Consider the following 16,529-nt stretch of genomic DNA (forward strand, 5'->3'; position numbering starts at 1 on the left):
TTGAGTGTGTTTGTGTGATGGCCCAAAAATATAGGCAACAAAATGTATCAAAACGGTTAAGCAGGCACTTTCCTCTCTCAATTTCGCAATCTCTCGCTCTCTCTCTGGATTCCTTTGCAGCGCAATGTGTTTGTGTTATACACAGGACACGGCTACGAATACAGTCGCAAAAGCACTGGATACCGTAACTTGGCTTGCGCCCACGCACAACTACATCCACATTCTTAGCGGCAAGAGCGCACTCTCTCCAGCTCTTCCGCTATCCTGTTTTCTCGCTCTTTGACTTGCACAGTGGGCATTGGAAGTTCCGTCTTTTGGTTACCCGAAATTAAAACATTTAGTATGAGTAAATATATTCGATACCCTGAACAGATCTAATATTACTGGTTCTCTTCTAACTGATTTATGTACGTGTTGATGAAGTTTATCTGCATTATAAAGGGATTTAATGTACATTAATTTAGAAACAATTTTTTTATTTTTTTAATTAAAATATTTTTTACTATATTTTACAACATCCAATTGTAATTTACAATATTTTCTTCAATTGTTTTAAGATTTAAAAAAAAATGGTGTGTATAGTTATATTAAAATTGACTTAAATATATATTTATATTAATTCCTTAGATTTACTTTAGCCTTATTAGCAAAATATTTAAATTGCACTTTATACAGGTTTAAAAAAGCTTGTTTATTATTTGTTTTGGTAACATAAATTTCAAACTTGAATGTGAAACTACATATGTCCCACCGTGCAGAGAGACAGTGTCCCTGTTTTTTTTGTCTTTTTTTCGGGTGAACTAAAATGATGTTGACTCAACGTGCCAGCAGCCAGCCAGGCGCTAACAACAACAAAAGCAATAGCAACAACCTGACAACGCGACAACAACTGCGTTGTAGTTGTGGAATTCGCAGAACTTAATAAGTGTATTTTCCACGCTGCTTGGCAAATAACTAACGCAAAATTACACAAATTGAGTGCAAAATTAGTTGGTAAAATGGAAAAAATGTGCTATCATAAAAAGTCCTTCCAAGTGTGCTGATAACGGAAAAAAACTCTTGTGAGTGTAAGCAAAAGGGGGAGAGAGTGGGCAACACAGAGAGAGAGAGAGTGAGTGAGCGAGTGGCGGTGGAAAAAATTCGTCATTCATTCACAAGTGCAATGTGAAAAAACAACAACAGCAACAAAGGCATAGAAATAGAGCGGCTTAGGCATCAAATAAAACAAATAAAAAAAAATGAGTGAAGCGCGTGCTTAACCTAAAAGTGCAGGCCACTCACCCACACAATTACACACAATCAGGAACTCAAATACACACATACACACATGTGGAAGAGTTCTACACTCAATTTCATATTCTTTGTTTTCCACTTCCGCTATCCGCAGACAACAACTACAGCAACAACAATCGAAATAAGAACAACAACAACAATGCATAGTTCCTGCTGAGTAGCTTTTTTTGTATAATCGAACGAGTGTCCTTTTGTGTACATATTTGTGGGAGATGTGAGATCCAAGGTAAACCAGATGAAAGCCAATCGAACAACACCAACAACAACTAAACACTGCCGCCTACAAACAATAAGTTAACAACAACAGTAAAGAGGAAGAAAACTTGAAGGCCGGCAAACCGGAAGAAAAAAATCAGAAGACGAAGGAATGTGGCAAAAAAAAATAAATATAGCAGAGCAACCAAACTTCGTAGCTAGCTGAATTTCCCATAGTAAAAGGAAACCCAAAAAAGGATAAATACCATTTGATAACAAACTAAAAGCACAACCAAAAACAACAACTACAGCCCCGAATATAAATCAAACAGAAAAACTTTTTAGTAACAACTAACGGCAACCACAATCGAAAAGTAAGACGACTAACATACAGCATTAAACTACAATAATAACAATATAATGATGACTAAAAAACAACAACAACTTCAACAACGAATAGGATTACAACTTACTGATATATAGACGAATACTAAAAACTTCCACGCAAATGCTGAAACGTAACAACTTTCCAAAAAAAATCATGTTGCTATTCCAAAAATGTATGACAAAAAACTCTAAACGATGTGCTAACGAAGATTATCATCTTTAAATCTATAGGTATAGTTCAGGTTAAACGTAAACAACAACTAAAAGTGACAAACATTCCAACTCGCACTAAAACTAAAACTCTCATAACAAACCAATCAAGCATTACAAAACAACTATTCGAATAACCAAAAAGCACAAATTTTAATAAATGTTAGATCTACTTACGGCTTCCATAAATTTATACCATTCACGCTAGCGTTTATAGCAAACGAAAATACTTATAAGCCATTTTATATTATTGATATTTTTCAAATCTACATAAACACAATTAATTGTACAATTAGTTAATATATACAAATTAATCAACAATCTTTTGGCAAAAGATTTTTGGAAATATCAACAAGTAATTTTAACAACAATTTAGAAAAACAAACTATTAAAGACAGATTGATCAAATCCTTAATCTTTGACCATAAAAAAAAGTATTTTTTACATATAAATAAAATGTAATGGAAACTGAAATAAGAGATCGAATATAATCAACAACCGCTTAACAACAATATCCTACATAAGTCAACGGCAAAGGATTCGCCAAAATGGAGCGCTTGTGTCATTAACTTAATAAAATTGTTAATTAAATTAACAATAAATAAAATTAATTTTAAAATAAATAAAAAAATAAAGGAATGGCAAAGTTAATAAGCTAACAAAGAAATTCAACAACCACTTGGTAAAAAAATCCAACACCAGCATCAAACCACCAAAACGAATCGAGGAGATTCTTCAAGATGGAGCGCATGTGGCGAAAAGTGAACCACAGTTTGCGCAACACCAACAAATCGCAACAACCACAGCAGTTACCGGGTGGTGAGGCAGCCACCGGTGGTGGTGCCCCCGTTGGAGCCACTGCAGCCACGCCCCAATCCACCGACACCATTAGCTCGGCTGGTGGCTTTGGCGATGGCCAGCTGGTGGTTGCCGTGCAGGGATTGGCCGCCGGCGGTGGATCCATCACGGCCACCGGCGGCAGCAATGCCACCGGGAGGCGGCTGGCCAGCAGCGGGGGCGGGTGCAACAAGTCGCTCAGCCAACATGTCCTGCAAACGCGCACCGCATCCTCGGAGCGCAGGAGGCGCCGCCGGCGGAAGAGCAGACCGCGACGTGGCGGCGGAATGGGAGTCACCAGTTGCGTCGGCGATCCCGGCGGCGATAATATGTCGTAAGTTCTAATGCCTAAGGGTTTAAAATCTAAAAAAAAGTCTGCGATGTGCTAGGGTGCCTCAGAAATCACTAAGGTTTTAATACAAATGTGTCTAAAAGAGTGCAATAAATGTATATAACATTTAATTCCGAAAGACTTCGTTTTTCATTGCATACTTTTAGTTACTTTTACGAGTGACTTCAAAACTCAAGTGCGTTCTGGCACCTCCGGTAAATGTACATTTTTTAAAGTTTGATCATTTTTAATTGTTTTTAAATCCTAAAATCCCAAAAAATACGTATTTTATGAATTTTCACACAAATATTTATTTTTAGATGTTTAAAACTACAATATCATAGCTTTTTACGTCATAAGTTATAACATTTAAACATTTTTGAAGCAAAAGCAGAGGTGTCAGTTTGTAAATATTTTTATTTGACATTTTCGAGGTATGAATAAGAATATCTTTTTCCAAACACCACTGACAGACTGTCTTATTTTACTTATAGTGAACTTTATTATTGACACATTTTACCAAATTAAAATTATCTGAATGTCAAAACCAAATATTTGGACACTTATTTCTTTAGAGATATCTCCAGCACCTCCGAACATTGTGTTTTGCTTTATTTCCATTGTTCTCGGCGGAGACTCTAACGAGGCCTTGACTCGCTTTCCATTACAGTTCCTCGGGCGGCTTTTACACCCTGAAAGAGCACCAGCACTATCGCCCTAGCCACCATCATGGCGGGGGCGTTTCCGGCGGAGGCGGTGGCTCATCGCGACGTCTGTTCGCCACTTCGGCGCCCAGTGGCACAGTGATGATGTATCCGAATCCCCAGCGAGCTGCGCCGCTGGCACCATCTGGAGGATCTGGGCCCGGACAGGCATCCACTTCGGGCGGTGCTTCGGGGGGTGGTGGCGGTGGCGGTGGAGGAGGAGGTGGAGCCGGATCTGGATCTGGAGGACAGCCGGACATCTCGCTGCGACAGCGGGCGGTGGCCAAGTTGCGCATGTTCAACTTCCATCTCAACTGGGACCTGCACATGACGCACTGCAAGCCCTGCGGGTGAGTAGCACTGCTGCACTGAACAAAAAAATCCTTTCTCGATTAAATAGTTAAAAACAATTTGGGAAGTTCGTGAAATAATTGATGCTCCATGGGTATATATATATTTTAAAACATTAGAACAATGTTAAAGTGGTTAATCACAGCAGAAAAACCTAAAGATTCTGATTTGTTGGATGATAATTTATGAATGTGCCAAATAAACATATAGAAGTTTATCATTTAAAAGTGTCTACAATATATTTTGAATCCAGAAATCCAAGGATGAAAATACTTTTAGAATCATTTTTGATATATGTTTTTTTACTTCAACAATTAATAAATGTATAGAGATTTTTGGTTTATTAATCTTTAATATTAATCTTTGATATTAAAGCATTTAAGGCTTTTCGCTTTGCAAAAATCGAGAGCACCTTATGCGCACTACTTTTTGTGAGTGCAGTTTGCAAGTGGAGTTGCAACTGGAGCTCCAGTGAGTTGGAGTGCCCAAGTGGCTGCCACTTGAGTCTGCTCCAGTGGCTTGTGCTTTTGTTTGCCGCAGAGTTCTCACCGGGTTGCCTCCTATTTTTGTCCCTTTCCCTTTTCTCCTTTAAACATTTTTCCGTATTTTCCATCATATTTTTTTTGTACCCTTTTCTTCCGCCCTCCCAAAGTTTTTCATTTGTTTTTGTTGTGGCTTCGGTGGAGTTGGTTGCAACTGAGTTTTAAGCCATTGAAGTGGCCGCGGGCGTTGAACGAACCCGAATGCAAAGTGGGTCGCCGTTCCACTGGGCGGTAAGCTTAACTTTTTGAGGCTTTAAGCCAACATCAGACATCGGAGGACGTGCATAATAAGGTAAATGGAGCAGAGCTTTCTTTACCGCCGAATGTGTGAAATTTTAATGAAGCGCCAGCTAACGAGCTCCGATGTGACCCGCCCACTATTCAACCGCCCATGCGGTTGGTTGGGTGTAATTCTCTTTTGTACATCCTTTTTTTTCGAAGGGTTAATGTGTTGGGTGGATTGGGGAAAGCCCCTGTCATCAGAGAAATCAAATTGATGGCGCCCGACAAAAATGAAACTACAGTACCCAGTATCCGTGGACTTCAATTAGCAATGGCTTACATACTTATTTCAAATATGAGGAACACATATACTCAAACTAGTTAGGAAGTGGTAAACATATATTAAGTATACATTTATGAACACAAAAAGGACAAATGAATTAATAAATGTTATAAAATAAATCTAATGAAATAAAACTATATAATCAGGACTCTCTCCACTAATCCTAACCAATTTGATTACTCTCTTGCAGTCCTCGGCTTAGTGGCAGTGGTGGCAACATAATCACCCGCCGCCTGTGCCGCAATCGTCGGCGGGAGGACAACGAACTGTACCGCTCCAATAGCTTCAAGTTCGAGCGATTCGAGCGGAAGGAGTGCCTGGAGGAGCTTTCCAACACGTTGCAGAAGCAGGTGAGTCATGCCAAATGATTAGTCCAGGGGCGCTACACAGAGAAAATAAAATATCGATTAAGGTATTTATTAAAGGCATTAAGAAAGCTGGGGAATCGAAAATAATTCTAAAAACCGACTACATTTATATTGAATTATTTGGTAAGATTGCAATTAAGACTTGATTTATAAAAAGAACTATACATTTCCTTAAGCTTTTGGATTGAAGTCAAAGTATCTCATTTCTCAGCATAAAGCCTTAGTTTAGATTCTAAAATGTAAAGGAGATGTTATTACTATATCAGAATCAAACCTTTTCAAACTATTTTTGTACTGATCTTGAACTTGGAAGTGTTTTTTTGAGTGCTGCGGCGAACACCACGTGTTGCACATGCCCCGTCAATTTATGCGCATAGATTACACCTAATTGAAATGTCCGAAGGAAAAGCAGCATCACCAGCAGCGTCGGCCACACTAATTAGTGGGGCCGCCCATCGCTGCAGGTGGTGGCTAGACTCATCAATGGATGTGGTCGGAATTGCATAAAGATGGCTGGGTGGGTAATAGAATAATAATGGACGGGGAGCCAAGTCTCAGGTGGCGTTCGTTGCTATTAGAAGAAGGTTCAATCTCCTCCTGCATCCCCATACCCTTACCCATCCCCATCCCCGCAATTCATCATTGGGGCTTTCTTTTTTCCGAAGGGGGCGGGGCATGTGGAGGAGAATCTAATTAATGGCGCGCAACAAATTGAATTTTAATTGGGCGTCGAATTTGATTTGGCAGCCGAAAATGTTCAGGCCCCAGGGAGCCACAGCCGATAACAAAGTTAAATTGAAATTGAACCTGGCGGCGACAGAGGATGCAGCAAGTGGGCAGGACCTCGGGCCAAGCTTAATTAATATTTAAACACAATTAAAGTCGCTGCTTAATAAGGCTACAAAAAAAAAGAGAGCCTCGGGCGGCAGCAGTTGGACACTTGTAAATCAATTAACTAAATTACTTTTAGAAAATGGAATTTCTTACGCCCGCAAATTGTGTAGTGTATTAAATAAGTCTTCCATATTTTAAAGTTATTTTAAATACAATGAACCTGTTTTGGAAATTACTTTGAAAAATCTGGGAAAAATAAAATAACTTTGAAATTTTTTTGGAAAATAAAGTTTATTATATTGGCCCACCGAATGCCAACATAATCTGTGAAATACGAAACAATATGGTAAAAGTAAGAGCTATGAACTCGTTTTCCTATGGTGGTGTTAGGTTTTTGTATGAATAAAGTCTTTTTATGTAAAAACTTGAGAAAAGCATTTTAGGTATTTTGAAAAATTAAACTTTATCCAGAACTTGCCCGGCGGCCACTCAATCTCCACCTCAACTTTAAATCCAGGCTCTGGCCACGAACTCAATCTGAAATCCAGCCTCAACCTCAGGCTCGCTAATGCGATTTCTCGTTTGGGGAACTTCAACTTTGTTTTATTTTTTAGCACGCCTCCGGGGGACTTTGTCTGGTGGGCCGCGTGTGGGTTAAATGGGTGGTTTGGGTGGGTGGACTGGGTGGGGTGTGGGTGGTTGAATGGATGTTTGGCTTAGTACTCCATCAAGAACGCGGCTAAGTGACAGGCAACCATTTATCAGCTGGCAAACGTTGTCTAAGTACGCTGCGGCTTCTGTCTGCAGAGCTCTTCAAATCGCCGTCTCGCTGCCTCATCATCATTCCCATCCTCCCGTGAAACCTCCAATCCATCCGTCCATCCATCCATCCATCCATCCATCCATCCCTCCATCCTGGTAGTGGCTCCTGCGAGCTTGAACAACTGTCAGTTGTCCGATTCGATAAGCCGCGTGGACAGTGAGCCCCTGGCCAAACCGAAACCCAATCCAAAAGCGGAAGTCCAATCCAAAACTTTGCCTCACCTGCCGCAGTTCGCTCGATAAATAAATAAGCAGGACAAGTTGGATGGCAGAGATGTTTCACCATTGTGGTGGAAGTGGTAATACTCTAGAAAATCATTGGATTAAGTGTTTCAAAGTATTTTGTTACAAATTGTTTTACATAACTTATAAAGAATTAAAAATTTTATTCGAAAACTTTCTTAGAATATAACTATCTTATCTGCTATACAACAAATAAAACAGAATAAAATCGTAATAATGTTTAAAGAGCTATTTTTTACAGAAAACAAGGTTAACAATAAAATTAAGACGCTGCTAAATATATTACATACATTACTGAAAAACGAGAAATGTTTTTTGTATATAATGAATATAAATTGTATGTTGCTTAAAGTAAAAACCCAATGAATTAATCCCAAACTTTAGAATTAATCCCGAAATACACCAAAAAAGAAAGGGTAAACCACACTTTTCCAACTCCTCTGGCTCAGCAAACTGCAATTCTCGATGCGACTGCTGAGGTTTCCGGATTTTGATGAATTTATCAGGTGTGTGGCAGACGGATCCGGCAATCCGTTGGGCTGGGATTTGGATTTATGCACCCCAAGGTGCCCAGTGACAACGCTGACGTGAGGGGCACTCTCACTAATCAGGCTTCGGAGTTTGAGATGGAGTCCCTCGATGTTTCCCCGACTCATGCCACTCCCAAGAAACCCAACCACTTGTGGCTGTCGTTGTCAATTCGATTTCCCCTAATATGAGTGGAACAACAGAATAATGCAGAAAAAACGAAGAAAAACTCATGGTAAAATATAACGAACAGGAAGGAGAAACAAATGGAACTTGAAAATTTTCTTGGCACTTTAAGTAGTTCAACCCAATCAAAAAGAAAAAAACACCTTCCAAATTGTTTCCATGGCAGAAAACACCTTATCAAAAGGTTTTGAGGGTTGGGTAGCTTATCTTTTGGGAATTAAATTTGACTTTGATTGAACTTTATTCAAATTAGATTGACCTAAACATGAAGGTAATCGGCTTACAGTTTCTTTCGCAATTTATTTAATTTCCGAAAAAACCTGCGTTCAAAACTTGGTTTGTAGATTAGATTTATTAGATTTTTCACATTTTTTATGATCGACAAATGGCTTTGCAGAAAAATGGCCTAAAACCTGTACTTTTAAGAACATAACTTTTCTCATAGAAATCCGATTTCAAAGTGGCATACCTCTTATGACTTGTGGCTTAATTCTCTGAAAATCTGCATTCAAAATTTTCATTTTCCCGTTGATCAAATTTTTGACCCATTTTCATGTCATTTTTTTCCAAGTTTCTGGTGATTTGTAAAAATGTTAACCCACAGTTGGACTTCTAGAGTCCATAACTGTATCAAATTTCATCCGATTTCAAAGTGGCATACCTCTTATGACTTGTGATTTGATTCTCTAAAAATCTGCATTCAAAATTTTCATTTTCACGTTGATCAAAATTTTGACCCATTTTCATGTCATTTTTTTCCAAGTTTCTGGTGACTTCTAAAAATGTTAGCCCACAGTTGGACTTCTGGAGTCCATAACTTTACCAAATTTCATCCGATTTCAAAGTGGCATACCTCTAAAGACTTGTGGTCTTATTCTCTAAAAATCTGCATTCAAAATTTTCATTTTCACGTTGATCAAAATTTTGACCCATTTTCATGTCATTTTTTTTCAAGTTTCTGGTGACTTGTAAAAATGTTAACCCACAGTTGGACTTCTAGAGCCCATAACATTACCAAATTTCATCCGATTTCAAAGTGGCATACCTCTAAAGACTTGTGATTTGATTCTCTAAAAATCTGCATTCAAAATTTTCATTTTCAGGTTGATCAAAATTTTGACCCATTTTCATGTCATTTTTTTCCAAGTTTCTGGTGACTTCTAAAAATGTTAGCCCACAGTTGGACTTCTGGAGTCCATAACTTTACCAAATTTAATCCGATTTCAAAGTGGCATACCTCTTATGACTTGTGGTCTTATTCTCTAAAAATCTGCATTCAAAATTTTCATTTTCCCTTTGATCAAATTTTTGACCCATTTTCATGTCATTTTTTTCAAGTTTCTGGTGACTTGTAAAAATGTTAACCCACAATCGGACTTCTACAGTCCATAACTTTATCAAATTTCTTCCGATTTCAAAGCGGCATACTTCTAAATGATCGTGGCTTAATTCTCCAAAAATCTGTTTTCTCAACCGATCCGATTTTAAAGTGGTATATCTCTAAAAGCTTGTGCATAAATTCTCTAAAAATCTGTATTAAAAACTTGAATTTTAATTGATTTTGGGGACAACACTGCTTGGGATGTAAAATAAATTAAATGAAATTCGTTGTGATGGTCTGATGGCTAAGCCTGTCAAGTGTTTTTTTTACAACATAAAATGAGGAAAAGACGGTTAAATAATTTTTTATTCTTTTATTTCCCAACTGGTTTTTTGGCCGGGGGAGGCACTGCCTCATTTCAATTTCTGCCCCATTTGAGGACCTTCATTTGTCAATGTTCACCTCTGGCCCACGGCAAGTCAAGTCCGCTTTCTCCCCTATTTTGGCCCACTTTCTCGCCCCTTCCTCCTGTCTCCAGTTTCCACTTTCTCAAGTTGCATGAGAACCACAATGGCCTGTCGACAGGCTTCCTCCCATTGTCCCGGATAATTTCCATCATCTAATGCGTTATCTTGGGCCACCAAGTGCTAGATATTTTTTTGGGGGGGAGAAAGGAGCGAGGGAGTTTGGGGGAAAATTACCCGCCTCCGCATTATTTTTGATGGCACAATTTTCAGCATTAGAACTGACAACCCCCCGCCCGTCAAAGATTGCTCAGTGATCTGTGTGCGCTGGCAATCATTAGCCTCAATGTCCTGTCTGCTAGTCGCTTTATTCATGCAACAATTGTTGATTGCCACCCCAGTGTGGGTGGATGTGAGCCCCTCCCCTCCGCCTCCCCCCAAATCCACCGCCCATCGTTTGTTGCGTGTGAATTATTGTTGGCAATAACGTGGAATGGCCTTGTCAGTCAGCAATCTGCGAGAAATAAAGGCTCACTTGCTAGGGAAACCTTAAGTAGCTGAAAGTAGCCACCCTTTAGTATTCACCTTACCTCCCCCTCCCCCTCCTCCCACCAAAACTTCATCTTGGATAGTTCCATAAAAGTCGCAATAAAACGAGTTAATTTCCGAATTAAGTTCCACAAACTTGCTTCGACTTCAAGGTGCCTTCCGTAGCTTACACTAGTTCTCCTGAAAATTTCATCAAACACACATGGGCGGCGTTGGGAGGGCGGAAAAGGGGGTGGTGCACCCTCAACCCAGTTGGCGCTCTAAATAATTCATGTCGGCAGCATTCGTTCTGGGCGCTTTTTAGCATGGAGGGTTTTCTCCAACATTTTCAACTTGTTGTAATACATTCAAATGAGTTTGCCAGCGAGATGGGAAAGAGGTGCAAAAAAGAAGGGGGTTATGTGTAGGATATGAAGGAAAAAAGAAGGTGGTAGGGAGGGGAACAGAAGGGGCTAGAAGGTGGTAAGAAGGAGGAAGGAGAATGGGGTAAAAGGGGGCCAAGATGTATGGAAAAGTGGGCGAACTACTGCCCACACACATGAGAAAAATTTCAAGTTGTACACGCAAAAAACCTAAAAAAAAAACATTAACAATTCCAAAAAATTACGACGCAAAAGGGGAGGTGAAAGGAGAAGGGGAAAAGCTTTTTCCCTCACAGTGGAATCATGCTGATTCTGATTATGCACAAACGAAAAGTTTGATAAGTGCAAATGCTAAACAGCTCATGGTTTATTAAATTGAATTTATATTAAAGGTTTGATTATACCAACGGAATTTGTCAATTGGTTTCACATAATATCTCTTTGAAATATAAGTTGAAATCATTTAAGAGAAATATAAACTCTTCAAAAGGACTCATTTTAAAATGACATAATAGATATAAAGCTTTATAGTGGATCTTCAGCAGAGTTTATATGTTATTTACAATGTTTTAGTTTCTTCATTCTAAATAATCGGAAATTGTGTGCTATATTTAAACTAAAGTAAGCTTGATCTTAGATTTTGTACCCACCGTTACGAGAAATCCGCGGCGTCATGCCGTTGACTTGAGTGTGCCATTCACTTCACTTTACTTCATTCCGCCCGCCGCATTATTTGGCGCACTAAATTTATGTGCGCAATTGTGCTGAGTTGTGTGAACGCCCCAAACACCAGCAGGATATTCTCCCCACATCCCGACTTCGCCTCCTCCAGTGCAGCATTCGGAATGTATTACATGGCACTGCCTTTGTGCTGGTGATATGTGATGCACAGCGAGAAAATCACCACCCCAACATGATTAACGAATTGATTTAATGTTGACATGCATTAAGCTACTTTGAATGGCAAGGTTATATTCGATTGATTGATTTGGATTATTCAAAAGTTGTTTTAAAATCAATTTCACAAATAATTGATTTTACTCTGTGCCCCTATAATTCCCAAATGGTTCTATAGAAAACTAAAATAAGATAGTTAAGCACAATAATTATGTTTAGCTTAGAAATATATAACCATAAAAACGATTGAAGCTGATTGTTGAAAAGTTTTCTTCTTGATTTAATTTGAAATCTTTAACAAAATGGAATGTATTTGTCGCAGTGCAAAACTGTTCACTTTTGTTAGAGGTCCTGCTTGGGTTTCCGTTGCTCCATTCGAATTCTCCATTTGTCGCCGGTCTTCAGTTACATGGATCCCGTGGATTCTGACGCTGCACCTTCTTTATCCTGCGGGTCGAAAGGTCCTTTGTGTGTTATTATTCAAAATCCAGTCAATAATGCGAAACGCGATGCTAATTTATTATACCAAATATGCAACAAGATGCTCGACGCTTTTATGTACAGAAATTGTATATTTTTCAATGGTTTGGGGTGAGCAGTTACAATTACGCTGAGTTTGGGGGCCGGGGAATACCGTTGCCAGTTAACGCGTCCCTCTGCGGCCAACGCACACATATGCAAATGATATATGTATGTGTATATATATACGGAGGATATATGTATGCTGGCTGCTTTTCAATTTTATCCCTTTTATTGGCTCTGCATTTGTTCCAGCTGCTTAAAATTCATACGCAAATACTTGGGCAAAGTTTAGGGGGCTAAGTAGATTGGGTGGGGCTTAAGCTAAAAGGGGGTTAAGGATATTGGGCCGGGCTTGAATCGTCCTTTGGTCCATAAGGTCTCCCGTCAACCAGCTGCCAAAAGTTTCCTCGACGCTTTGTGCAAATTAGTTTATTGGAATTTCTTGTTTTCCATTTCGCTTCGATTTATTTTCTCTCGAAGCGAATTGAAAAAGGGGAAAAAAGAATTTAGCGGGATCGGAAGTGGCATGTGCATAAAGATTTATAGCCTTCAAAGTTTTATAGTTATTCATTCAATTACCAATTCTTCTTTTTGTGGAAAAACATTTCATTTCAAAAATTAAATATCAAAAATATTTAGCAGGAATAATTTAAATTTAAGCATCTCTTTAAAGAATTATGCAAATATATGAATAGGGAAAATCATCAATCATAATTATGGAACTTAGTATTTGCTAACAAAAAATATGTTATAAAAAAATTTAAAATAATTTTTAATAACGTTTTTAAGGATGAAAAATATAATTATATTTGTATATACGTTAATTTTACAGTGAAAGGCTTAACCAATTTGAGGTCAAGTGTCGGCTTATTTTGCTTATAAAGTTGTTTCAAATGTGCGATAAGCTCCATGAAATAGTTTGTGGGGTAAATACCCCGCCATTGGCACTCTCCTCCTCGTTAAGCTAAAGGCACTTTAGTTAACTCCATAACTTGCTAAATTTATAATATTACATGTAACACACTGTGTGAGCTTAGAGGGGAATGGGGGGAGCAACACACACACAGACTATTAAAATTTTAATGAAAATGATGTCCTCTGGGACGGGTAACAACGTTCTCGCATTGCCAATGAAGATGACTCACCCAAGTCGGAAAAGTGGGGCTAAGGGGGAAAAGCTCTGGCTAAGGCTAAATAATGTAACTGCTGAGGGGGGGAAAATGCTGAAAAAGGGGGGAAAGTGCGGAAAATGCGGGGAAAATGTGCGTGCAACTGCCATATCAATATCAACACACACATAGCGTAGCACATCCATTCCAAACACAGGTGGATTAACATTGAAATTGACTGACACAAACGCAAGGTTCCCTTTTCTCAATTTATCCTTGTGCGGATTTGCACGCAATTATAACTATATGTTGTAGAAGTAAATTCAAGCTTAAGTTCAGTTGGGGTCAAGCTTTAAACTCTTTGTTTTCATAAAATTTAAAACATTTCTATAAACTAAGAAGATTATCTGTGAGATTGAAGCCAGTATAAAATTTTTTAAAAACTATTAATACATCAAGAATACCATGGATAATATTGACTTTTTTAAAATTAAATGTTCAAGAGAAAGTGTTTAATATATAGATATATAATTATTAAGAAGTAAATTTGTATTATTCATTATTCAAACACTTATTTTCCCAGCTAAATAGTTATTAAATTAACTCTTAACAACTTTAAATATTTAAGGAAAGAATCTGAGCACTACTCTTAAGTGAAATTATTTTAAATAGATACAAGCTATGTGTTTTCATATTGTAAACACATGACACTATACAAAATGTTCTTAAGCGCCGACAAATATTTATTTCCATTGCGGAATTTTTCACCTGAGGGCACTCGCTGTTTACCCGTGCCATTGTGTGTGATTTTAGCATTTTCTTTGGCATTAAAACAGGTTCGAAAGTGTGTTTGCCCCTGGCAAGTGTCAGTACCCCCGGCCCCCCCCTAAAACGCCACCTCTGGAACACCCAAACACCCCCAACCACCATCTAAGGGTTGCTTCTTCGCTTTTTTGCTCGCGGCGCAACGCCAAATCCGTTTAAATTTATGGCGTGTCATTGTTTTGGCATAAAATTAAGTGAGTTCATTGAGGGTGGAGGGGGTGGAAATGTAGTTAAACATGCACAGACATGCATGCAAATGATTGCAGTTGCCACACCCCCGAGAACCTCTGATTTTCCCGCCCCCAAGTTGGGAGACCCAGTTCACATGTTAATGAAATTCAATAAGAGCTGCCTACTTTCGGGCGTTTTCAGGACGATGCCTGTTCATAATGGCCGGTCGTTATACACTCAAACAAAATACAGAGACCATAGGGCTTATACTTACAAAAAGGCTATGCCATTCTGCTAAAAATTTGAATAATAAACAATCAAAAATAACTTAAATTATCGATCTCTTAATTCAAAAGAAATATGAAAATAGTTTTTAAAGTACAGGTATTTTTAGAACGTTTGGAAAAAAGCTAACTTTAAATCTAAATCAATTAAAAATAAGACATTTTATGAGTTCATCTCCACAATACACTGTCATCCCAACAAGATTTATTAATTAATTCCTGACACCCAGAACATAAATGGTTTTTAGTGTACCACCCTGTATCCTAGCCATCTTCCTTTTGCATTTTCCCCTCATAGCCGGCAATTGTTCATCTTCCCAAGCGAGGCCGCAACATGGAAAATAATTTATAAAATTCATAAGCGCCTTTAATTTATGAGAACATCCTTTCCCCCTATTCACCCCCCACCCACGCCTTCGCTTGCTCCTTTCTGGGAATCCCCCTGATGCCCCCGAGCAATTCTGTGTAATTTTAATTAATGCTAAAACGGAATGCGAATGCTAAACGACCAAGCGACGGTTAGAAAAAGACGAAGACACAAGAATAGCTGGGGAAAAATCAACGAAAACAATTTCGAAAAAAAAGAACGGAGAAGAAAGTTCAGAGACAATGCGAGAAGGAAACTTGACAGAGAAGAGGAGAACGAGAGGAAAATAAAGGAAAGCGGTGGGAAAACGGGGAGCATTTACATTTGAAAAGGCTGTGAAAGGCTCAGAGCTTGACGTTTTTTTCACTTGCTGCCGGTTTTTCCTTCCTTTTTCCAGAAGTTTCCGAATAATAAGGAATCATATTTTATTTGGCTATGATCTAAGTTGGAATTGGGTGCGGTAATGACAGATAGCGTTTAATGAGCGTTTAAAGGAACTATACAAATACATTATTTAAATTATAAGAAACAAACCGAACTCAGATTAATATAAATCAGGTTTCGGATTCAAAGACCTAATAAAACTTAGAAAACCATAAATCCCATCACCTTAAGTAACGATATAAATGTTATTTTTCCCACCTTTCTTCTTAGTCATTTTTCTTCTCAAACTTGGAGACAAAAATAAACAGAGCCTCAGACGTTGGGAAAAGTTGGCTTTATTTTATGATTAATGCCAGGCGACAATGGCCAAAAAGTTGCGACTTTTTGCATGAAAGGGCGAAAAAAGTTAGTAACGTGGCCAAAGTAGGGATTGAGCTTGTTTTGATTGCAGACTTTAACTGCTTAACTGCATATTAATTCACCCCTTCCATCAAAGTTCTGTGTTTGTATTGGGAACTTATTTCGCTTTTTGGCCAAAAGTCAAAGACCACAAAAGAGGCGAACACCGAAGAGGCGTGGCCGTGTGTTCTTTTGGCAGCTTTTTGTGGGCGGGGCCCTGAAGTTGTTCACTTAAATTAGCTACAAAGGCGGTTTCTCCTTTTTCGTGGTTTTTGTGAGGTTTTTTTTTATATATATAAATATATATACATCTATATTACTATAGGACAATTTAATAGCGATGTAAATAGAGAACCCATTTTTGTATTAAAGGGGTTTTTAATACTAAATCCCTTTCGTTTTGACTTTAATATTTATAATTATTAGCTAAAGTGTGAATAGAAAATAGTTTTTCTTAAGCCAAAAAGAAATCATTTGAC

General features: G+C 38.4%; 1 protein-coding gene across 1 annotated transcript in view; it reads left to right on the forward strand.

The window, feature by feature from the left end:
* LOC108045248 overlaps positions 1 to 16,529 on the forward strand; it is a 54,708-nt gene that overhangs the window by 148 nt on the left and 38,031 nt on the right. Inside the window, exons 2-4 of the mRNA XM_017124512.1 lie at positions 1,388 to 3,256; positions 3,924 to 4,307; positions 5,606 to 5,765. Coding sequence (XP_016980001.1) covers positions 2,826 to 3,256; positions 3,924 to 4,307; positions 5,606 to 5,765 — 975 coding nt within the window. The 5' untranslated portion in view covers positions 1,388 to 2,825. The remainder of the gene's footprint in view (positions 1 to 1,387; positions 3,257 to 3,923; positions 4,308 to 5,605; positions 5,766 to 16,529) is intronic.

Source organism: Drosophila rhopaloa, unplaced genomic scaffold (genome assembly GCF_018152115.1).
Source record: "Drosophila rhopaloa isolate 14029-0021.01 unplaced genomic scaffold, ASM1815211v1 contig_3, whole genome shotgun sequence".
In the NCBI taxonomy this organism is placed as follows: domain Eukaryota; kingdom Metazoa; phylum Arthropoda; class Insecta; order Diptera; family Drosophilidae; genus Drosophila; species Drosophila rhopaloa.